The 25,724-nt window shown below is 38.3% G+C and overlaps 1 protein-coding gene across 1 annotated transcript in view; it reads right to left on the minus strand.

Moving 5' to 3' along the window:
* LOC310912031 (VPS10 domain-containing receptor SorCS1-like) overlaps positions 1–25,724 on the minus strand; it is a 262,422-nt gene that overhangs the window by 92,657 nt on the left and 144,041 nt on the right. Inside the window, exon 4 of the mRNA XM_083866206.1 lies at positions 12,826–12,984. Coding sequence (XP_083722332.1) covers positions 12,826–12,984 — 159 coding nt within the window. The remainder of the gene's footprint in view (positions 1–12,825; positions 12,985–25,724) is intronic.

The raw sequence follows: 25,724 nt of genomic DNA on the forward strand, positions 1-25,724 counted from the left end.
GAAACCCATGATTCTCCCTCTACTCTTGTCCTTCTCCTGCCAACGTGACACCTTCTCCTCATCTGGTTATGCAGACAATATTCAAATACATCAGTCATTTCAGAAAATCTTTCCATGATAAATACCAAACCAGCCTAAGAAAGGTCAGCAAAAAGGCACGTTACAGGTATTATCAATCCTTTGACAAGTCTTTGTGGAATGATATACAAATGTTACTGTTACAGAGCACTTAGAAACAGCTGCTCTCCGTAAGTGCTGCCATCAGGTAATTCTCAGAAGGCCAGTGGAGGGAAGGATCACTTGGGTTCTGTTATTTCTTTTGCTTAATTTAGCTTCACATTTATCATGTGGAAGTATTGAGAGGCAGTCAGCCTTACATTTTTCTTGCACATTTATCCTGTCTCCCCTCCTTTCTTCGCCTGGTAGACTTAGTCAGTCCCATTTTCTGGCAAGGCAGATGTTGCACATTGTTTTTTGAACTACTATCTCCCTTTTCATGACATCTCTTAAGAGATTTTGCATAAAATGCAGATGATCTGAATCTTTATGTGCAAACCATGGCAAATTTTTTTGGAACATGAACTGGCAGTGGGTTGGTAGGAAAGAGAAAGATGGATGTCTAGGAGGATAACTGAGAAGAAAAAATGATGGTTTAGAAGCTTTGAGTTCACCAGAAAGACGATTTGAATGTATTTTAAGGATTATGAGACTGAGATGTAAAACTTCAAGGGTCTACTTATTTGGATATTGATCCCAGTCGCAAAACCAAATATCCCTCACTTTTCCCATGGTAAGAACTTGCAAGAACATGGGGAAACTAATTCAAAAGACTTTTTAGTAAACAGTAGACTGGCATGTGTTAAACTTTACTCTTAAATATTAAAGCTAAAAAAATCACCTCTTTCATTTCCCTTTCTCTTCAACACTGTCAAGGAAGAGAGAGGGAAGAAGGTGGAGGGGACAGAAGATAAGAATTTCCGTTCTCTGGCTAGAATTGCTTCCAATTTTTTAAACCTCAGCGAGTCCGTTATTTTTTCCTTAAGTAGAAGAATATAGATACATTTTTATTTGAAACTTTAGGAAACTCTAACTATAACAAAGGAAAATTTTTCATTTTGGAAATTGAAGAAAATCTTTTGGAACATTGAACAACCACTTTTTGAAGTGATTTAAGGTCATCTATTCAAGAACTTTACCATTATAGGAAGTATTTTCCCTCCTTCACACTCAAAATCCATTTTAGACCTTTTTTAATAATTGCAGCAAGAAATAAAAACATGATAACAATAAGCTATTGCTATTATCTATCATCTCTCTGAAGTCAATGTTTTTCTTTTCATGGCAAAATAGTTTCTTCTGTGCCAAGTACTCTCTTTGACATAGAGTAATCTGAGTTTCAATAAAGCTCATATGATCCTTTAATTAAGAACAGGGAGCAATCCAAACTCAGCAAATACCTCCGTATTTCCAGACCAGGGATAAACAGGATGCAAGCTTTCCAGGGACGTTGATGTTCTGATGGCTGAAGTCATCATATTGAATCTAACTTTTGTATCTCTCACTCTTATCCCTCTCCGGTTTCCCTGAGCACAACTTTGAGCAGGTTATTCTCTCTCTGAATTTGCTGGTGATAGTAACAGTACCCAGAATGAATTAATTACAGCCTGCAAAAGCTCCCTCTGTGCTGGTGGAGCACCCTCCTCCATGCCTGCAGCCCCACTGCAGTGCCAGGTGCTTGACAGCCCCAGTGCCACAGCTTCCCTCTGGCTCCTCCAGCACAGCTCTTCCTCCAGAGGAGCCTTTATTGGAGCATCTGTCAGCTCCCCCATCTGAACAGGAGGATGCTGCACAGCACCCAGACAGCCCTGCTTTCTCCCAGTCTGTGCCCTGAGGAAAATGTGATTCAGGTAAAAAAAGTGAGAAATGCAAGAGTTTCTAGGTCTCTTTCAAACAGAGAAAATAGATACAGCAATTCTACTGTCAGGGCTGGACTCTTAAATTAGAAGCCAGTGCCCAGTGAGCTGGAGACAGTGTGTGAGAAAAGGCAAGTTCTCCAAGGGAAATACCAGCTCCCTGGGAGCCCATATCCAAAGCTCTCATTGTCTTTGATAAGACACTTTAATAACCAGACTTTAGAAGGTTTTTCATCCTCTGCCATTATCTCAGCACCAGCTTTGGCCTTTACTGACTCTCAGCAGCACAAGCAGCACTAATGTATCTGCAGTAAAGGAGGAATTTCCCACCTTAGGTATGACCATTCCCCCCCCCCCCCAAAAAAAAAAAATACAGTAAAGATTTTGTCAGATACTTTATTTGAAGTATCATTCATTTTTAAACCTAGTTTATTCAGCTGGACCAAAAAAAAAAAAAAAAAGATAAGTATTTGAAGCCTATGTTTCTGTCAAGCATCATTTATGATACAGCTGGGATTATTTTTCCCCTTTTAGCAATTGTAGTGCTTGAATGGATATTTTTTAAACCCAGCACGGCATTTTGCTCGTTACAAAATCCCTCTCCCTCCTGGGACTTCTTGTGATAGCCTTGTGCATGCAATCCCTTCAAAGATGACATTGTTGTCTTTGGCAAGCACTGCTGTCTGATGACAATTTGCATTATTAGACTGAAGTTAGATAATGTTCTTTGTTACACTTTTTTTTCAAGCATGGATAGAAAAGGAACCTATTACAATTTTATTGTATGTTTTCATCTGAGGGCCAAGCTGACATTTCTGTTTTCACACAGACAAAACTGTTATGAAGTACAAATCTTGTATTGATCTCTCAGATTTGACCCTTGTGCATTAGGGAATAATTCTCTTCTTGCTTCTTCTCTTGTACTTTATTTTTCTGTTTAATACATGGATTGTGTAACAACCGTTAAACAGTCTGGGTTTGCTTTGTTTTGCTTTTCTAATCTTAATATTCTGTGAAGTAGAAACCTACCACCTACCTCATTTATATAAGAAAAAAGAAATGCAAAGGAAAAGAAAAGAAAAGGCTGAGGTTACAAATACCTTCTGAGGCTGAGCAGGGATTCAAATAAACCCTTTGAATGGTGAAACAATTCCCCAGCCTGCTCACAACATGACACCACTGTCTCTGGGAGTAGGGAAAGCTGACATCTGCAAACTGAACTTCTTTCCTTATCTACACCACACATGGTGAGATATTCCCCCTCCCTCTTTTTTGTTTCCCAACCTGTATGAGAAGAGTTACTCATGTATTTCATAGGGATAGTGTGGGCTTCACCTTAAACTGCTCTGGGATATGCAGGTAACAGCAGGATACAGTTGCCACGTTTTTGGGCTTTTTTTTCCCCTTCGAATTTCCTGATCTTTCCAGTGCTAACTTCAGACTTGACTAATATTTTCTTTCGCATTCCAACAAAATTCTATAAAATATAGGGAGAAAACATTTTTTCCCAGAATGTTCCATTAAGAATAACTGAGATTTATTTGACCTCACCCATTCTGATACAATACCATCTGAAGGGTCATTGTGCCAGTCAAGACCTACCATCACTCCTATTTTCAACAGATTAATTTTCCTTACCAAATCTGTTATGTGAGGAATGTCTTGTGCCTCCATCTTCACCTTAGTGCCTTTACAAATTGCTGCAGATACAACTGACCCTGAGTGTCCATGATGTTTCATCATTCAGCATTTAAAATAATTCCATTAAATATTTGATTTTGATGCTTCTCCACATACAGATCTTGACTCATGTGGCAATTCCATGTGCTTCCTATGCTGATTAGGATATTAAATTTTATACAATGATTTAGTCTCGTGCAAGAAAAAATATGCATATAGAAATTCAAATTGCATGTTGGAAGTGACATTAGGGAAATACTTTGAGAAAGTTAGTAGTTCCTGATATTTTTCTTTTAGTTAAGACATTTCCCCTAAACAAGTTATAATGGAATACAGCATGGAGTCTGGGTTGGCTGGGTTTACTACCTTTGGTCTAACATTCAAAAACGAAAAGGCTCTCTCTCTCACCTCTAGTTTCCATGCACTCTCAACTCATCTCCCTGGACACAGCTCAAACCAAAACAAATCAATCTACACTACATTACTGACCTAAAAAACCCAGATGCTACTGGAAAACTAGCTTAGAACGGCTTTGAAAGCACTGGCTTTGATTCAAATTCACCTCTAATTCCATAAGGTTTCTACTAGCCAGTGCTCCTGGTACTTTCTTCACATATGCTGACTTCTTGACTCTTGCACTTCCTCGTGTTTCTATGAGATGATAAAAACTAATGCTATTCATGCTGTTTCTCCCTCACCCCTACACCATTTATTCACATACAAAAATCCTCAAAACACCAGTGCACCTTAGCCACAGATTTTGCACTGGTGAACCGTATAAATATTTTGAGAGATCTTTCTTTTGCTCGAATTTCAAATTCACCAGAGAATGCAACATCCCAAAAGCAGTTTAGCCTTAACTGTAAACATAACAAACTGGATAAAGACTTTTTTTTTCTGAAGATGCAGCAACACAATTTGAAATATATGCCAGCAAGTCCTTCTTCTTGCTACAAGGTTTCAGTTATCATTCTCATTGTTCATAAGAGCATTTTTCAAGTATTATTAAAGTGTGAAAGACCATATTTTGAACTGATCTAAAATCTCAGGAAAGCAAAGAACAGTAGGGAAGGCATCATGTGGATTGCTGCAATTTGGTGATGTACTTCTCCAATTTAAATCTCTCTTGCATTTCTTTTGCTTTCTATGCAGTCTGCAGAAAAAGTGGAGTGCATCAGAGTGCATCAGAGAAGGACTTCAGATTGAAAATGTTTTATAGGCATATACAATATTACTTTATAGTCTTTCACACACACCCCTTTGCCCCTGACTTTTTCTGTTGGATAATTATCACATTGGGAAAGAAGTTTCCACAGTGGCAAAAGGGATATCTCAAAAAAGGAATGAAATGGAATGAACAGGGACTTGCATGGACACATTCCCAACATGCATCCAGTGCAGCTTACTTGGGTATCAAACAAAGTACATTACATTTAAAGAAATTGCTGCACAGGGTGTATCTTCTTCAGAGCTGCCAAATATTGGGACTTAGGCTGCCATTCCCTGCATCAGACTATGGACCAGGCTTTTCTCTTTTAACACTGCATTTAACAGAAATGTATGTTTTGTATATTAAAAAAAAATCTGAAATCATGCATGGTATTTCTTTCCTAAAACTAAGCATACAGAAATGGGCTATAGGGATGATACTCATTTACTTCCCTGATCTCTGATCTATTTGTAAGTTCCACTTTTAAGAGGCTTAAATATCCTTGAAGCAATAAAGCTCACAAGATGCTTCATAGACTTTGAACATTTTAAGTTGCAGGCAATGCATTAATCATGCATGCAGAAGCAATCAATAAGGTACCCAATAATTGGTGTTTATTGAATGCTGATGGAAACACATCAGAGTGCTAGACCTGTCAGATACCTCCTTCACAGCCCATTCTAATACCAGTGATGTCTGCAGCTGCTTTTGCTGATGAACCACATACTACTGCCATGCAGAGTTGTTCAGTGTGGTCATAACACAGCAGCTGCTTTTGTGAATGTTCAGCAGATCACAGTGCCCTGAAGATGACCCTCAGCTTTCTCTCTACCTATCCCTCAATAATTCCTCACACACTGACAACTATGAGCCACATCAGCCAGCACTCTGGCTTTGTGGCAGTTTGCAAGCAACTGCATTAGGATGATGTCCCCAGTTCATTCAACTCAGATGCTAAAAAAGCAACACGAAACATATTTTTTACCAGGAGGTATTTAAAGGACTCTGACTGGCATATATATTTTAAAGACAGAAGGAGCCTCTAATATCATCAGTGTGTTTCCCTCCTAACAGATGCTGCAGCATCTTTACCAGTAACTCAAGCAGTAGAGAGAATTATTCAGGCCAACAACTGATGGCTGAACTAGATTGTATCATTTGGAAAGACACCCAATCTCAAGTCCAAGTGATGATGAATTTATCACTCCACTTAGTATGCTGTCCTCAAGGTTAATTCCCTTCTCTACTAAAAAATGCTATCTCTGTTACAGGCAACAGGGTACCCAGCACTTGCCTTCTGCTGTGTTCTAAATTTGCTAAGTAGATTCATAATTGCTTGATAACTGCAATAAATAAGTATATTTTTGTTTAAAAAGTGTATCATATTTGAATGAGAACAGAAGAGAAAAGGCTTACTACAGCAGAATTTAGGGCAAAGTGTCAGAATTTTCATGCACGCATGCAGAGATTTAAATTTAAAAATAAATTATTATTCATCATTTGCATTATATTAAAACCTATGGCTTCAAGTGAATGTAGTGTTGACAGGCACTTTGTATAATAAGGAACTGGAGACCTTTTGGAGATTACACTCAACCAAATAACAGAGAACAAGAAGACAGAGGTGAGTCATGTACAGAAAAGTGACAGGAGTTGCTCAGCACCACAGAGATCAGTAGCACCTCCAGCTGTGTCCTTATGTCTTTATTCCTAATCAGGTGAACCATCCAACTCTGATGGAAAGGAAAAAGTAATCTTTTCTCATGGAAGTAGGAAAAGTGGAGTTACATAGAACACAGAAAATCTCGCAGAGAAACAACAGCTCTACCCTTAACTAAAAGTATCCAAGGATCCCAAACCAGAAAAAGAACAAGTTCTCTAAGGGTACAGAGGGCTGATGTTTATACAGATGGATAAGCAAGGACATATTGATTTGCCTAAAGATGAGTGAGTCAGTGGTAAAGAGCACAGTGATTACTGCTTGAAAGTCTTTCCTTCTGTTTCACTGATCACACTCCTTACCCAGAAATCTATCTTCCACTGGGCTCTGCTAGTTGTTTTTTTTTTCTTTTTACTTTTCTTATTTGAGTAGGAAACAGCCTTACTGATTCCTATAATTTTTAATTCCATTATTTATTTTAAATTGTTACCCCAGTACATCATGCTTAGTGAGGTCTGTAAAAGACTGATGGGTACTCTAGGAAACTATTTTTCAACACCCCTTCTACACTTGCTTATGGCCAATTTAAAAGGAAAGTAAAAAAAAAATAAAATAAAAATAAAAAAGAAGACACAATCTGGCACCATTATTCTTCTTTGGCACCATTATTCTTCTTTTGATGTCCATTCCTTGTTTATTTTCAGAATTCTGGCTGCCACCAAACACTTATCAATTTGCCTAGAGACAGCAAGGGATATTTACAAAGAGTTTTGTGCAAGATGTTATCAGGATGCCTAACAGGAGTCTGTGCTTCGAGTCCTCACACACAGCCCTAGCCACAAATGAAGGTATTTCTCTGTATTGCTTGCTTAAAAACATAACCACATGGAATGTCTTAAAAACAGGGAACAGCATTCACAAGGCCCTATGCATCCCTGGCACAAGTGCACAAGTGCTGGTAACAGAAGAGTTCTCCAAGAGCAGAAGGTGCAATGTTGCAAAAGCTGAGGCAAACAACTTTTAACATGGGAATTACTTCTTAGTTTTTCCATCTTCAACAGTGTGTATCAAAGGGAATCAAGTCTGCTGGAAAACTGACTTGGATTATTAGCGGTGGCCCAAATATCAACAAAAATGGTGTAGACTGTTGCAGGAATAATGCCACAGGGAAAGGGGGAGTTATTCACATAGGCTAATGTTAGCTTTATGCAAACTAGTTCCCTGGTTGTGTCCACAGTCTGTCAAAAGAGATAGGCTTTTCCAGAGGATGATTCAAAGTGGCTAATGCTTACCACTCTAGAGAAGCTTTTTTTCCTCTCCATTAATTTTAGATGGAATTAGCCTCCCTCAGCTAACATTAGCCCAAGTGAATAGTCCTCTAAATTGTTGTCACCACTGCTGTCAGCAGTGTAGGGAAAAAAATACAAAAAACAAACATACGAAAAAGAGGTCACTTGATGGTAACAGCTTTTTGGGGGGTTTTGTTGAGGTTTTTGGTGGTTTATTTTTCTTTTGGTTTGTTTTGGGGTTTTGGTTTGTTTGTTTTGGGGGTTTTTTGCTTTGCTTTTTTACTTGCGATACAATTTCTGAGAAAATTAATCTGGATTTTATTCTCCCTTCTCTGGTCTAAGTAAGAAACAACTGTTACCACTGAAACTAAGAGCATGTCAATAGAAAAAGAAAAATTTATGTTGAAAGGAACCCCTAGAGGTTCTGGATGTGATCCTTTTCCAGGCAGATTCACCCTCAAAAGATCCTCATGCAGTGAAATGAAAAGTTTTAAAATAACAGAGTGAAATCAGAATAGCCCATCACATCTTGAAGAGTGAATAATGGCTACATCTATGGCAGATACTCTACAGTCAGACACAAGTATTAGACCAAAACACATGGATAGATGGGGCTGAAGGTACTTTTAAGTGTTGGCCTGCTCTCTCACAGACATCCTGTGGCCGTATCAATCTGTATCTCTTCTCTAAGTGGTTTCTCTGTCATCCCAGATAGAAGAATACCTTTCTCTTCCACTTACATGGCATGAGGAGTGGACATCCTTTAATGCAGGAAAAATGAAGAAGACACGTGGTTTGATGTCAGAAGATATGCTGTCTCAAAAGTATCAGAATCCTGATTTGCCAAACTTCAGCACTTCAGAAATACAGACAAGTATAAGTCCCTAACAGTCATCTCCAGCATGATACACAGTAAATAAAGGTAGGCAGATGGAACCAGACATTTGGAAAACACCAAAAAAAAAAAAAAAAAAAAAAAAAAAAATGAATAAAGAAGGAAAAAAAACCCCAAAACATAAACCTCTTCATTTACTAGTGCTATGTTGACAGGGCTCCTTTAATTTGGGGTGCCTCACTTTTCAAGAGCTACCTTAAAATGAGAGCGAAGAAGCAACAATAGCAACTCCATTTTAAACCTGCTTTTCAGCCTCTGTTGCTGCCTTTCAGTACTTGAGTGCCTTTGTGCATTTATTCCTGAGCTGGGCAATTACGACTCTGCATTTTGCCTGTCTGACTTGTGTTTCCCAATTTCACCTTTATTTCATCTCCCCAAATAGCTCTGTTATTGCTGGCTGATTACTAACCACTCCTCTGTGTGCCTGACCCATCTGAACAGCAGAAGATGCCTCCACATGAACTACAGGCTCTTACATTCCACGGTCTGATTACACAGCAAACCACTCTTGAAGATTACACAGTAATACATAAGTAATACTCCCATAAAATACAGCCCCTCATTCTACAAGCAAGCTGATTAAACCCAGGAGAGCTTACATGTACAAGACCTCCAAAAAGCCTTTGCCTCACAAGCATTGCTTTACTGTGTCAGGAGTTTCCTTCTGATTTGTAACTCTTTTATGCAGAAAATGGAGAAGCATGCAGTAGTTCTGCAATTATGTGGTAAGAATCAGCCAAGTAACAACTGTACTTTCAGCCAGAACAATTAATGCAATCATGAAGCAATTAGTGCAGGCAGCAGATGGTTTGCTGTTGTTTTTTTTTTTTTCTCAAGACTGGCAGGAAAAAGCCATGACTGAATTAGGGACTGGTCTGTCAGCAGTGGTAATTCAAGTCCACTGCCCAAGGCAGAGACACAGGAGAAGAATATGTGAACAAAAGAAACCGAGTCACTGAAGCTTAACAAGTTATTGTTCATCAGCTGAACCCCAGTAATTAACCACATTCAGTCACAATCAACACCCAAGAAACTGGGGCATAAAATTACTTCAGCTAAAACAGATTTCCCTGCCATTGAGTAAATCCCTATTCAAACAAACAAGAAAAGATCTTATCATAGTGATAGACAAATGGGCTGTGAAGAGATTGAGGGATGATTCTGTGTGACCCATTTACTGTTTGTTACAACTGAGCAATGAGAGGCATCCACTACTGTTGGCTTTGCCCTCATCAATCCTCAGTTGGACGGACAGCTCCTGAGGACCAAAACAATCCAGATCCAATGTGATTCTTGTCTCTCCAGCTATTGCTCTGTTCACCACCTGATTTTTCCCATCCCATTTGCTGCAATGACACGATGCAAATGAATGACAACAATCAAGTGGCTTGCTAGAAAGATGTAAAAGTGTTTTCTAGTCAGTCCTCCCTCCTGTCAACATAATTAGATGACTGCATCAATCCTAACTGGTCAAAATCCAATTTACTCTTCAAAGCCCCCATCAAGAAAACCCTCACAGCCTCTTCAGTCAGTGGCATCTAAGTTAGTGGCATCAAAATATAAATTCCTTACCATGTAGATCCGTTCCCCTTGCCTCCCTGGGTGACTCTTGAGTCAGTATGCACACAGCCCCTGGAATCCAAGGAGTAATGGATTCTCTTCCCTTAAATACAGCCTTAGCACAAGATCAGGAAATAGCTGACAGCAGTGTCATTTGTTGCAAAGCACCCCTCAGCTCCCATTGCAATTATCTAAATACCTGCAGGACCTCTTAATTACTTGGAGAAAATTCTGCCTTTGGATACACAAACGTGAAACCAATGGGAGTCATTTACACTTAGCCATAGGCTGAACTTGACCCTAAGTTCGAATTACATTTAATTTAGTCCAAGCTGATTAATACTCTTTGCCTACTGGTTACCCTCTACAGTTCTTGGGCAAAGCTTGATGAAGTCAGAAAATTTATCCATTAGGCTTTAAAGTAGAAACCAGGGCTGTGACTCATACTCATTCAGTATACTTTTAAAATTCTATTTTGGAGTTAATTGGTACAGATCTACAGACTTTGTGCTACCTGATTTTTGTCCTGCAACTACAATATTGAATTAACAACAGTTATTCAATTTGCTAATCAATTCCATAAGAAAAAAAAATTCTAATCCCCCCTACATCCTTTCTCCCCAAACACGTCATACACACAACTCCAACACCAACCCTATAAATTGATGTTAACACACAAATGGACCTTTGTTCTTATATCCAGATTGTCTTTTAGGATTCTGTGGAAGAGTGGGCATTTCCTATGAAATAGTGATGATATACTTTTTGGTAGCCATCAATCATAAATTAAATAAGCCTTAGCTGTATGGCCTCTAATTCAGAATTATTTCCTGACCAGACTGAATACCCTAGAAATTGAAATGAATTTTCCACTATATCCTACTTTTATTTGACAAAGTTCCCACTGAAAGTTTCATTGATCTTCATGTAATAAATTTCCCGTTATTAAACACAGTAACTTTCATTCCAATGGTCCTAAAAAGACATCAGAGACCAGCTTCTGTTCTGTTTCATATCAGTCCGGAGAACTCAACAGTCACAAGGGAAAGGAAACATTTTGGCCTTGTCTAATTACATACTGAACAGAGAGAAATAATTTAATCTGCACATTCCTCTGAATGAAGTATAACCATAGTACATTTTACAAAATGCTGTGAGAGGGGCTGAGGGAAAAGTATTGCATGCAACTGATTTTACAGAAAGAATTAGGAGGCAAGATGCATTTCTCAGTTGCAAAGGGTATTAAGCCACAGTCCTGGAAGGATTCTGGTTTTGAGTGTAAAGTGAAGGAAGAAAGTATTCCAAAAATTTAAATATTATCAATTTTGTAATCTCACCTACTTAGTTTCCTTATGCCTTCGTTTTCTCAGGCTTACAGTAAAAATAACAACAGGCCTAATTTATACAAAATGAAAATTAGTAGTTTCATTATTTTACAATTATTTTAACTACACAGATAGAAAACATCACAGATTTAAAACTTTTATGTCAATCTTTACATTAATGTATAACCTGAACAATTCAACCAATAGCTTATTGATTATATTCATAGATTCTATTCTCACAGACTCACCATACACAAAACAAAAAGGAGAACACTAAGTTATTTTGTGCAAAAGCCTATATGCTAAATGTCAAGATATTTCACTCTTTTACCCTTGCTGGAAGCTCAAAAAACTCTTCTGGTCTTTTTCCAGTTTTATTCAAGAACTTTAAAACCTCAGGACATGAAATCTGCAATTTCTCTGAGCAGAGTGCTCCAAGGGCTAGTTACTTTACAGCTGAGTTTATCTGCTGTTGACTCTGAACCATCAATTTTTGTTAGAAGTTTTTATCACCAAATTGAAATGGTTTCTCCTATGATTTGTCTTCCCCCACTGGAAATATTTGTGTGCAACAATACAGTTTTCCTCCAATATGCTTTTTGTTGAACTAAACAGATTGAGGTCTATCAAGTCCTTCACCATAAGAAAACTGACTTGTATTGATGTGTCTGATTTCCAAAAAATTCCAACAATGAGTTCTCCGAAAAATAGTCCTGTGCTGTTGTGTTAGGTTGGGCAGCAAAAAAATGAAGGCAAATCTCACAGCATATTTATCTGGCTGATGGATTACTCGTACTGAGGGAACTGGACTTCAGAGGAAATTGATTCACTGCTACTTTTTCCTCTTAGAAAATCAAAAACTACTTGAAAATATGCCAACCAGAGAGGAACAAGGAGTGTCTTATACTGTTCTTGGAGCTAATACTAAACTGGAAGAAGAGAATTGTCAAATAAGAGGCCAAGAGCCTCATTAGAGGTTTGTGAAGGATCCTAGCTGTCTTCTCTGCCCATTGCCTGTCACACAATATTGCCAAAAGGATGGATGAATAAACACACACTGCCAGATCAGTAATAGAGGGCTAGGCCCCAGGAACACAGCAGATACCCATGTCCTTTACTTTGACCTTTACACTGAGGCTTGCTCAATGTTTTCTGTTTAGAAATACCAAACTGGTATTTCCAAAGACTGTCCTGGTATTGCCCTAAAGACTGTCCTGAATGCCCTGCAGCAGTTGCACAGAGAGATGGGGAAGCTCTGGATTCTCCTTAAGCAAACAAATCCACAACTCTTACCTTCTGATCTTGGCTGTAGGCTAAGATCCAATCTTCCTGTTTGGGGTGGAAGAGCAGGCTGTGGATGTAGAAGTTCAGACGGTATTTTTGATAGCTGGCTCCTTCATCAGAACTGATTAATAAGCTGCTTTCAACTTCTGGATCAGTCAGCAGCATAATCTATATGGACGAGAGAGATGAAAATACTGTGGTTAAGAGGAGTCAGATGGAAAACTAACCAAGCACCTAGGAACTTCAGAGAAGCTTATTATATATGACTATTACAAAATGCTTCAATGTAATGTCTAAACTACTATAGGCAATGCTTCAGTAATGAAAACAGTATACTTCAGCTGTGTATATAAACAAATAACATATGATCAAATAGGCAGAATGACTTTACCACCAGTTAAACCAGACTTAAATGAAGCTCTGCTTACCTTATTTGAAAAATTAAACTTGAAATTTTTAACACTAGAGCACAGAAGTTACCTGGCAGGCACAGTGGGCTGTTAGGGTTTTCAAGAATTATCTACTGGAGTGGCAGACAAAAAGTTAGGTGTTAAGAAAAGAAACTCAAAACACAGAGAGGGTTTTGTAAGATTCTGGCAGAAATTTCAGAGAAGGCAGTTTACTGCCTAAAATATTATAACCTGGCTGTCTGCAACAAGCAGTCTTGCTTTGGCATGACAACACATTTGATAATGTGCTGGGTTCTTTCCACCTCCAGTTTCTATGGTGCTGTGAATTATAGATTTGGTAATGTATCAAAAATAATCTCTGCATAGTAAATTTACTTTCTAGCTTTGTCCAGGAATGTTAGTTTAGGAGTGGCAAAAGATACATGGGTTACAGTTGTATAGCTACTTCACCCCATTAGCTGTGGTATTAACTGCTCTGCATTGCTGATCAATCAGTGACAATAATGAGTTACTCCTCCCATGTGTCTCTGCACAAGGGAATATACAGGTCTGAGCAGTAAAGAGAGATTGTTCCAGTATTTCAGCAACAGAGTAATACCCATTCCCTAAGGAATGGGAATGAGGCATCTTGACTGAAAAACATGAAAAGTTTTAAAGAATATTTGCCTTGGAAAGGTATTAAAGGCTTGGATCATTAGCATTTTTATTTTATTTTTTTCTAAGTTGCTTTGCAAATGGCAAACACTGATCTGTTTTTAGACAATCCTGAAATGAAAGTATCCACACCTGGCATTTCTCAGAACAAATTTCTATCTGGGTTTGAGCATTGCAAAAATCACACACTCCATTTCCTTCTCTTCCTTCATTTAGGCAGGCAGTTAGACACAACTTAACTTGCTACTTAGGAATTATAAGGAAGCATAGCATCTGGTGTCTGTGAGACAGCAGATGCTAAAGAACTATTGTATGTGAAGGTGTAAATACACATATAATCTTCATTATTGAGCAGCTGCCAAATCTTTTTTTCTGTCTCTAGAAATCTCCTGGGTAGCATAACAATTTGGCCTCTGACTTAGAAGTTTGGGGTTCTGCAAAACCCCTGAACTTTCAGATCCTGAATAATCTCAGACCAGTTACACAACCCCACTGTATCACTAACATAAAATAGGGCAATGTTTCCATTGTAGCATAAAGTTACAATCTCCTATTATAGCTGATTTACTTTAGAAATTAGTAATGAAAATGTGCATTTTAAAACATTTTTATTTTCATTTAACACCTCCAAATATTCCAAGCATATAATTAGTGTGATTTCCAAACTAGATTGATAGATGATAGAAGTTACACAGAAAGGATTAATAATCAAACTATCAATATATATAAATATAAGATACAGTCACTAAGTAGCCTACACAGCTTCTGAAGCCAAAAATTGTGATGTTTATCAGTTGGTTTCTTTTTCTTATCACACTAATTTCTGGGACCAGGTTCCTATGTTTAACATTTATTGATTTGGTACTGTGATTCAAGCATTATGATTTTCCTATTTTTATGACTTCCTTCTTGAGTGGATTTTGTTTATGTTGGTATTTGGAAATATCACGGCACAGCATTAATTTGGACTAGAGCAACTAGAGCAGAAATAAGCACAAATCAATGGGCTTGATCCGAGCTCCTTGAAGTTAATAAGAGTCTTGTCACTGACTTTGGATTGTGCCTCTAAGGCAAGTTGTTAATCAAGATCCACTCTAGTCTCACATACTTCCTTCTACCTGGGCAAGGAACTCATCTGACCTCATCACTGTCACATCCAAGCTCATCACTGCCTTAACACATTTTCTGTCAGGCCACTCCTCTGAAGTGTGAAAGTGCTCTTATCTGCATTTCTTAAAAAGGGAATGGAGGGAGAAACTGTTGAGGTACTGAAGCACCTAATACTTCATCCGATCAATAAAAGTTAAGTGCCTAAACACACTTTCAAACACTGCTGACTTTGGCTTTAATCTAACTACCACCCTGGGCTATTAGCACTTTTTTTTTCAGGGTCTCTGGTCTCCAAAAGCCTTGGCTCTGCATTGTGATAACCAGCCATTCTGTAGGTAAAAGTGCTCCAGGACACACCAGTTTTGTTTCTAATGCCAAGAGCACCTCAGATGTGGCAGAGCTGTGCTGAACAGCAGTGAATTTATGCGAGGGCACACAGAGTGAGAGACAGGGCAGAGAGTTGATGGATGACTCTATCCACCAGTCAGATTGCTAACTATGAGACCAGCTTTCAGCATTATCTGTTCTACTGTTGTACCGTCTACTGCTAATCACTCTGCACATGTGTCATAAAGCAAAACAAGTTAGAGCCGACTATCAGTCACTCCTGGCATCACAGCCACAGCACCATGGTTTTTATAAGATAAGAAAAGCAAATTTCATTACCATATATCTGTGTATAAATAAGCAGAGTTACAAGACCAAAAGATAGCATTTATTGGATATAAGTAGAATAAATTGATACCTGTATGAAAAGTAAATCAAAACAAGAGGGAAAGGTTGTGTGTATATAAGCCTTTCAGAGCACACTAGGATTCTGAAATTAGCCCTCAAAAATTTTGGGGAAAACCTCTGCAGCAAGTTCTGATGTTCTGACTCAGGCCCCTGAGACCACTCAGGGCACAGGAAATGTATTCCTTTTCAAGGAAACTAAACCATCACATCTCCTGCCCATGGCAGGGGGTTGGAACTGAATGATCCTTAAGGTCCCTTCCAACACAAACCATTCAATGACTGTGATACACCTCAGGACTGTATCTAATTTTTTCCAACCACTGTTCTGGGCATTCAGATCACTGTGTCATGTTAGCACTATTCTGAAGTCAGATCCTCTACCTCCAAAATGTAGATGTCATCTCAATATCAACCATTTCATTCTACAAACACACTTTCACTGAGCTGCACTACATGCTAATGTAGTTGCAGTCACATTAGTTTAGGTTTATTGCCTAAGTTGCCTGGAATATAAATGAGAAAGGAGGGAAAGTACAATTAATTTTAATGCCTTTTGTTGTTGTTGCAGCGTATGAAATACAGAGTAAGTACTCTTTAGCATTTCCTTTTAAATAAATTAACCCAATTTCTGCTTTGAAATTACCCATTGAGTTTATGTGGCTGCTTATACAGAAAATACAACTGGACACAAATGTATTGAGCAATAAAAGCATGAAAACCAAACTCAGAAACAATAACAAAAAAAAATCTAAGTTTAGATGCCATAAACTTTAATAACTAAGAACACCTAAGGTAAAAAGAGGAGAAATAAACTATTTTTATAATTTTGGGCTTCACTGTAGAAAGCACGCTGGATTTCCTGAAATGTGAGCTGCTCCATCAAACATCTTGCTCTGCTTTTACAGTGCTCAATGCAGCATATTACTCTTTCCCAGCTAACACTGCTTTTTGGATGAGTTTATTCCAAATATCTCAGAGAAATCAATGTGCCTTTTGCATATGAAAATCACACCTTAAATTTATCCAGGTCCTTAGAGCCTGCAGGAAAAGGCAGTCTAGCTCATGAAGTCAAGTAAGATTTTTGAGGTGTTCCTGTGCCAAAGGCTGTGAAATTGTCACGGGATAAAAGGCTGAAAAAATACTTCTAAGATCATCAACTCCAGCAATTAGTCTAACACTGCCAAGTCCACTCCTAAACTATGTCCCTAATCACCACATCTACACACTTCAAACACTTCCCTACATGGTGACTCCACCACTTCCCTGGGCAACCTGTTCCAATGCTTGATCACCCTTTCAATGAAGAATTTTTTCTTAATATATAATCTAAACCTCCTCTGGTGCAACTTGAAGCAACTTCCCCTCATCCTATTGCTTGTTATGTGAGAAAAATGACCAATCCCCTACCCTACATACACAACAATAACATTATCACCTTGGTTGGGCTCTGTGTGAAGACTTGGGCCCATGATTTTCACACTGACAGTTTTTAAACTACCTCTGATTCCACCTTTACAAAATAAAGTTATTAACACAAGAATAAGGAGAGCTATATTCATCTGCCTCTCACTTCTAGCAAAAGCCCTTTGTAGTGGGAGTAAAAGCCCTTAGAGTGCCTTTGGTCTGGTTTATTGTTATGTTCCTATGTTAAACCAAAGTGAAGGGTGAGTAGGAGCAAAGACCACTTCTCCCCAGCAAGAGTAATTACTCTCTGTTCAGATCAGTGTTCAGCAATGATCAGAATCTGCTTATTCACACCAGGCAGAGCAAGCAAACACTGCACTTCCTATTGCTCCAGATGGATGAGGTTTTTCCTCCATAAAAAAAGAAAGCCAATACAGTTGACACAGGCTTTTGCAACCAAATGCAAGGAATCCATTAATCATCTCCCTCTAAAAAGGGAGAAACGTGATTTGCTTTTCATAGAAATGACAAATGGAAACCAAACATAATTTATAGACCTTAAAACAGTCCACACTTTTTTCACCCCTTTTTCATTGCTAACTCTGCTGATGACATTGCCATTGACAATTACATGTATTATTGCTGTCATCACAAAGAAACCCAGGAATTCTTAGCAAGGGGACTCTGATTTTGCTTCTGTAGGTGGAACTGTGAACCTTATAAATCTGCTGTGATTGCTAGATTTAGTGGCTTAGTAAAAAGAGTCCAGAATTGCTCTCAGTCTTTTATTTTGGCCACTCATATCTCTACTTGGACCAGCTTTTTGCTTTTAAGAAAGAGCACAGTACAAGAGAAATAGAACAATATTAAAAAAAAAAAAAAAAAAAAAAAGAAACCAACAAATCTATTTCATGGAGTCACATGTTTTTTCATTTACTTCTGATGTATCAACAGGTATCATCTAGTCAGAAATGGGGATAGAATGCAAAACAGGTCAAATCCACTAAACCTTCACTTTCCTTCCCTATCACAAGCTTCATGCATAGACTCAATCCTGGAGACCCACACAGAACAAGCAGTATTTCTCACAGGACACAGCAAAAGAGGAAATCAGCAACAAAACCCAGAAATGTCCTACTCCGAACAAATGCAGGACATTCCCTACTTAAAATCTCTAAAGAGTTTCATTTTTTCCCAGCTTCTCCACATGCCAGTTGCATAACTTTAGAGGATTGTGGGGTTTGGTTTTTTCACGTGGTGACTGATAGCAAGAGGATCAGTGCTGTGGAATCCCAACATAATGAAATGTTATTTCTACCACTTTACATAACACTTCTGAATTTGGATTGCCTTTTTCAAGTGAGTGTGAGTGTGCAAAAGTAAGAGTGTGTAAATATGTGCAAGAGTGTGCAGGAGTGTGTGTGTAAGAGTGTTTGAGGGTGAAAGTTCTTCTGTATAACTGTGCGTGAGTGTGAGGGAGTGAAGAGAGAATCTGGTTCTCCAGTTTCAGCACTCCACACATGCATTCAAAGAAACGTGTTCTGCTTTTAATTAGTTGAACTCATTCATTGCTTAAGCTTTCTTAAGACCTAGAATAAGATATAAAGTGAAACAATCCAAAGGAAGGAACTGCTTTGGTCATGAAATTCTGAAATAAATGCAACGCTACTGTAAAGCAAATTAGACCCAGTCTTTTTATAGTTTTTATAGGACTGAGTTGCTGGAAGCAATATGTTTGCTAGAGCAAACAGATTAGAGACAAAAATTACAAAAGAAATAACACAAGCATTTAGCTGGATATTAATAGGGAAAGAGGAGACTGAAGCCTCCGTGAAGTTTTAAAAATCTTTCTTCATGGGCTAACATCAGCTGCTGTAGAACTGTGCACATGAGTAATGCCACTAAAATTTGGCCCAAGTTTCTGCTTCAAATAAATTGGGTAACACTATGAGCACCTAAATGAAAACTTGAAATGAGCTAGAGCTGACAGTTTTGAATGTCTCTAATGCCAGCTAAAAGACAAGGTTAGTTGCTGAGCAATTTCATTAAGACACCATTAAAATAATACACCAATAATTCAATTGAGGCATTGTGGCATATTTCATTACCAGAAGTTCTTGTTAACTCAGAAAGTGCAGCAATTTTGTAAGGAAAGAAAAGACTTCAGTGACAGAATTACACTTCTAACACTGAAGAAAAAATGAATATTGCCTTTGAATGATGACCTGGATCAGAATGGTCGCAGAAGTAGAAATTACTTGTTTAATACAAGGAAAAGGTCTGGAACCAGTTTTTTTTCAACTGTTACTCAGTGACTTAAGAAGAAAGAAGTTCTTATTCCTACAAAGACACATAACCCAAACTCATTCAATCAGTTTGATTTTGCTGATATGGAAAGTAACATACTTCAAGCCACCCCCAAATAAAACCACAGTCATGATGACTAGACAGTGTAATTCAGATTCAGACTGAATCCAGATCCAGACAGTGGAAACTATCATCACTTCCCCCAAGAAACCCCTGGAGTTCCATAACTGGTAGGATACAATCATCTTCCTCAAATCTTGGTTGTTTAAATGTAAGAGAAATGATGTGACAAAGGTGCAGACAGTGAATTCATCCTGTTTGCACCCATGAAAGATTTAATGCTCATTGAACGATAAGACAGCCTCTTGTCACCAGAATACTGGATGGCAAAGGACTATCTTTTAAGAGAGAAAAATTACCATCTGCCAATATTTTTGAAAGCTGAGATTGCACAGTATTCCTAATAAAAGAATTGTTGAGAATTGCATTTGGCATCTTGATGAATGTTGTTTGACATAAAAAGCTGGCTAGCGGATGGAAAAAAAAATCCATTTACCTGTATTATTCGAGATGTTCATAACAGGCTAAAAGTGACTGCAGAATAAAGCAGCTATAAAAGCTGTGGTTTTTATTATCTCTGGGAATCATCTGTGGTTGTTTTACTAGATAGAAGGCGTGAGTGTATGCATGAACAACAACTTACAAGTATTTTATGTGGTGGTGTGTGCTATATATCACTAAGTCCCAGGTATAGGCTTGGGTCAGTGCAATAAGGACTCATGAGAATAAAGAAGAGCCAACATGAGACTGAGATACCTGTGCAGATGTGATTCAGTTCTTCTCTCCGTTAATCCTACCTGATATGAATTGGGGTGCACAGAAAGTCCTGAGGCACAGAGAGAAGATTTTTCCTGAGAGACAACAGTGTACAGAAAGAAACAATCCTTCTGTGAAAGGATTCAATCGGGATGGGACTGTTCCTGTTCTAACGAAATCCAAGAGAGGGCAGTGCACCCCCACAAGCCCTTCTCTTTACTCAGCATCAGGACATCCATCCCGGGGACAGGTTCCCACCTACAGCCTTTTCCCTTTTCAGCTGAGCTCTGGCAGAAGCCCCATTTTCAAAAGTGCCTCACCTTGGACCAGACCCGAATAGATTAAGCTACTTTTTTTTTTTTCTTTTTCTTTTTTTTTTTTTTTTTTTTTCCCTATTAAAACTGAAGAAGTTGCGGCATCTCAGGGTTTTTGTGAGCTGCTGAGTCACTGCTTGTGGGCTGGGTTGTGCACAAAGAGAAACATCGACCTTCACCTTCTCAAGAGTAAATTGCAGCAGCCAGGGTGAATTATCAAAATATACACTCTCGCTTTGAGGCAATAATTAATCAAAGGACGAAAAAAGATGAGGTGGGGAGAAAGGAGTCACTGAAGATTAGTGTCGCTTTTTAAATCTCAGGTTTTTAAAGGCCAGTTTCCATTTCCATTAAGCCAGAATTAAATGCAAATAAAGATCCTGCATTTGGTCCTTATCTGACTTTGTGCACCTAGTGTTTTAATGAGGACACAAACCTCTTCTTTGTGTCATCCTTACCAAAAAATAGAAATGTAATGCTAAAAACAATAAAGAAATCCACTCATTGATATAACTTAATAGATTACTGCAGGATGTTTCTGAGTTACTTTTGCCTTATCTAGAGCTATACAGTGATTTATAATTTAAATTATTTAATTTAGGTATGTAAAGACACCCAGAAGTCATTTATTTCAAACTCCTGCTTGACACTGAACCAGCTTCAAAGGTACAGATAAGTTCTCAGGACCTTGTCCTCTCAATATTAAAATACCTTCAAGGATGGAGATTCCACAAACTCTTTGGGCCTATCCAATCTGTTACTGCTTAGTTTTTCAGTGTTAATTTTAAATACCTGGGGTTATGTCAGTTCTAGAATAAACAAAAACATCTTCAATTTTACATTCCTTTTATCTTAATAGTCTTATCTCAACTTAGCAAGAGCTTTGGAAGCTGGAAGTGCTGTGTGAGCCCAAAGCACCAAGGTTAGTTTCACCCGCTGGGATCCCGTAGCAGTGCTGAAAATAGAACTCGTCAGGCTCAGCTCCTAATCACAGGCATAAACATGAGCTCTGGAGCAATCAGTTATGGGGGAAGGAACACGAAAAGATTAAGCTTCTTGGTTTTTCAAATCTCCCTCAAATCAACTTCTAGATTTTTATCTCTTCATTCCACAGAATGGGTCTAATTTAGTAACCTGACATGAAATGAAAATTTCTTTTTTCTCTTTCTTTGTTATTACTCTCTGCTTTCTCTTCCTTTACACTTGACATAAAAAGCTTTATCACCAGAACCAGCTTGAAAATATATAACTCAAAACTTAAGTAAAACACAGTAGAAACTTCCATTCTGAAATAAAATCTAATTCATAACAATGACTGATTGTTATACTTCGAGAAGAAATAAAGAGACAAAGGCAAAACCTCAGGAAATCTACAAGTACTATAGGCACTTTATTTTGGACAGCGCAATCTAGTTTCAATTATTAATTATCCATTCTTCTGCAACAGATGTTCTGCATTGTACTGAACAGAGAGAGAGAAAAAAAAATAAGCTGAAATATTCTTACAGTCTTACTTGCTTAGGGGAGAAAAACATCCTCAGCTTTGTAGACATCTGGAATGAGCTGTGTTCATACATATTGCCCCTGCTTTGTTCTGTTGCTCAGTAAGGCATTCCTTTCACTAAAGAATCTCATGAGATTAATTAGTTAATCTTCACACCAACTTTGTGCTAGAGATGTAAAGCGCACATATCAAGAGGGAAAATTACTTGGACAAACTCCACTAATCAATCAATGGCACAAAAAGAAAGAAGCCACATGCACTGTAAGCATATTACCAACAATAGCATATCCCAGCCCCAAATACTGGGCCTTAAGGGTTGTTAATCCTAGTGAAAGCAAGAGGAAACTTTTGGCCTAAAAGTGTGGTAACTCAAGCAAAGCAACTAAAGGGATGTAGGGAAAAGAGGGTCACCAAGGGAGCACTTCTTCCCTGGAGGGTAAGTGACAAATGCACAATTCACATGATGAGTCCTGGCAGGGCTCCAGCCCAGGCTGGATGGGTGCTGAGCTACCTGGTCTGGTGGAAGGTGTTCCTGGGTGTGGCAAGGGAGTTGGAATGAGATGATTTTTGAGGTCCCTTCCAACTCAAACCATTCTAAGATTCTGTATGACAGTTATGCCAAGCCTGGGCAGATGGTTCATTCACTGACACTTGGTTTCATAGCCAACTCTTTCAAGCCAAGCCACTTGCCTCTGGCCAGCCCTGGCACCTGCATGCCACTGTGCTGTTTAATATCTCATGGTTCTTACTCCTGCCTATGTTTTATAGCACACCCAAAGTGAAGAAACAAAGGGGAGGGAACTTCACAAAGCAAATGCCCCTCAGACTGGGCAGAGGTGACCTGCTAGTCCCAAGGACATTAACATCCATACCTGCTCACCTCCATCTCTCTGACTGGTGTTCTTATCCCTCCATCTCCTACAGATGTTCTCATCTTATTTCACTTAAAACCCACCAGCTGAAACTATTCAATGAGCATGGTTGGTTTTATCTGAAACACTTAAACTGGTGCATCAGTTCTCAGGTGAGGACTGGTGCTTCCAGCAAGAAGATCCTTTATGAGCCCCTGGAACTCAGTAACAGCTTTGAATAGAAGTTGCTTAAATCAGGTAGGGCTAGTAAGAAACTGCTCATTTTCTTTCATCTGCTTTCCCTTCACTGGCAAAATGCCTGGGACTGACTTCATTGCAGCTGGTGGCACTGTACCTGTCTGAGGCAAATATCAAATATCCTTTAGCATCTGCTGTTTTTGTGTTCTGAAAGTAAGAATTTTAACCAAAAGTGCAACAAGACAGAAATTAGAGTTTTCAGATCCTATTCAAAATAAATGTTCTGGGTGGTAGAAATGGGAGGAAAAGTAAAAGTACAGTTTTTCAGGATAATTATCAAACTTTTGGAAGAAGTAATTCACTCAGACTTTTTTTCTTGCAATTGCATAGAATCTAGGTGAAAGAAAATGAACATTTGCAGCAAAAAAAGAGCAGAAAGTTTACTAAATGGTCTGAAATAATACTGGCTATTTTTCACATAGTGGAAGAAATTTTTTCCATTTACTTTGCTCTCATGTTTTTTAAAGACTTGGTATTTTAAAACTTAACTACCTGAAAAAAAATAAGGATCTGGTTTCAAAGAGTCATTCATAAAAATCTCATTTCATGTAGGATTTTTGTTTACCTTTTGGTTTTGGGGTAACAAAAGGAGATTATCAGTTTCTGTTTACTCTTTAAAACCTTTTCTATGGACATCTCAAGTCTAGAAGCTTTATTTTAACAAAGATTTAAATTCTTTCCAGTTTAAAACTGATTCTACCAGCTGACACCTTTAGAAAAGATACATGTAATCAGACTCCCAACATAATTGGGAGTTGGCAATCAGAGTTGGCACCACAATTTCTGCACTGAGTTACGATTCTTTTCTCTTGGGAGATAGCTATACAATCTAACGGTTCTTAGTGATATTATTAGATTTAAATGGAATTGCTGTCAAGTAATTATCTACAATAAATGATGGTAACAGCTGAGCATACTTCACTGGATCAATATCAACTTTGTCATGGTACACCTGGTTCTGCTACTTCTTGATTTTTAGACATGAAGACGGGGAGGAAAAAAGAGTACAGGGACTCAAACAGAACATGAGTGAGTGTAAATCAAGTCAATTTTCCTGCCCTACAATGGTCATGAAAACAAGTGAAGACTTAGAGGAGAAAGCAGCAAACACAGCACAGAATCTTCTGATAAGGCCTGTTAATTTTCCACTTCTCATTGTACAGTATAAGGTCTCTTCAGATTCATGGCACACAGTTCTGTTCAGCCATCGACCTGCTTCCAGGGTTTGAGTCATCTTTAACCAGATTACGTGCTCATACAGCTGGAAACTCTTCCTTACTCAAGTAACTGTGCCTTTCCCAAATAGGTGACATGACACTTTTTGTATGCTTTAAATTCCAAAGCACGTGTCTATGTGTTAGCTTTGCTGAAGCTCCATGTTTTATTTCATTTTGGCTTCTTACATGCTAATTCTCAAATGTTCTCTAAAATTTCTACTTAGTTTAGTTTTAATTTTTCCCTCTGACTGTGAATAAAGCACAGCTTCACTAATTATGTCTACAGCTAATTCTTTTTATGCACATTTATCTGATTTGCTTCTCTCCAAAGCATTTTTTGTATTAATGCATTAATTTCATAATCGCTTCAAATTATGTTCCATGTTGCATGAACAATTGGGGAATTAGCATCTGCTTGCAAATTGTTAGCTTGGCTTTTCATTTTTGTTGTTGCAGTGGATGAACTCAAATTATCCATACTGAATGTGCCTGAAAAGAATTCCACCTCCAACAATAAATAATTCTCTTTATTTTCTGTATTGGTTCTTGTTAAGGGAATTCAGTGCAGTTACGCAACAGAATAAAACACTGGTTTTCCTTATCAGTTTTGGTGTAACAGTTGATTTCTGTGTAGAGTCACTGTGTGACACACATGCTTTCACAGATGCTCCTAGGTAGCTACTGTGCTAGATTTTTCAATTCTATTATCATTCTCTGGTTACCACAATTCAGGTTCTCGAATGGAACCACAGTGTCACAGACCACCCCTGACATCTAACCAGGTTCAGAGTGAGCACTGAGCTCACATTTAGCAAGAGCAGCGTTGCTCAGCTGCCAGAGGCCCAGTACAGCTGTTTTCCACAGAAGTGACCTCCTTAGCCTATTCAGACATGAGGGCTAAAATTCATGGTCATGTAGAAATGATGCCCCTTGCCTCATTTCCCTCCTTGCACATACCATGTCACATCCAAGGTGGATGGCAATGTAGAAAGTAAAGTGCTCTTACCCTTTTACTACTCTATTTCAGAGTTGTCAATGCTTCTTGACCCCTCATTTTTCCCTTTCTTTCCATGCAAATTTCCTTCTTCTAAAATCAGTAATTTTTCCCAAATTTTGAAGTAAGGGTGCAAAAAGAATATGATACATCAAACTGCTGAGATTTTGTTACTACCCACCTTCAGTTTGTGATCTAATCTACCTTTGCAATGTCTAAAGCAAAGGATCAGCATGCTTGGTTTGTCTTCATATACCATCACAGCAGGCATGACCAATTAGTTCAATACACACAGAAAACCAATTTTTAAAACAGAAACTCAGCTGGTGCGAAA

This window comes from Zosterops lateralis (assembly GCF_965231275.1).
Source record: "Zosterops lateralis genome assembly, chromosome: 8".
Taxonomy (NCBI): domain Eukaryota; kingdom Metazoa; phylum Chordata; class Aves; order Passeriformes; family Zosteropidae; genus Zosterops; species Zosterops lateralis.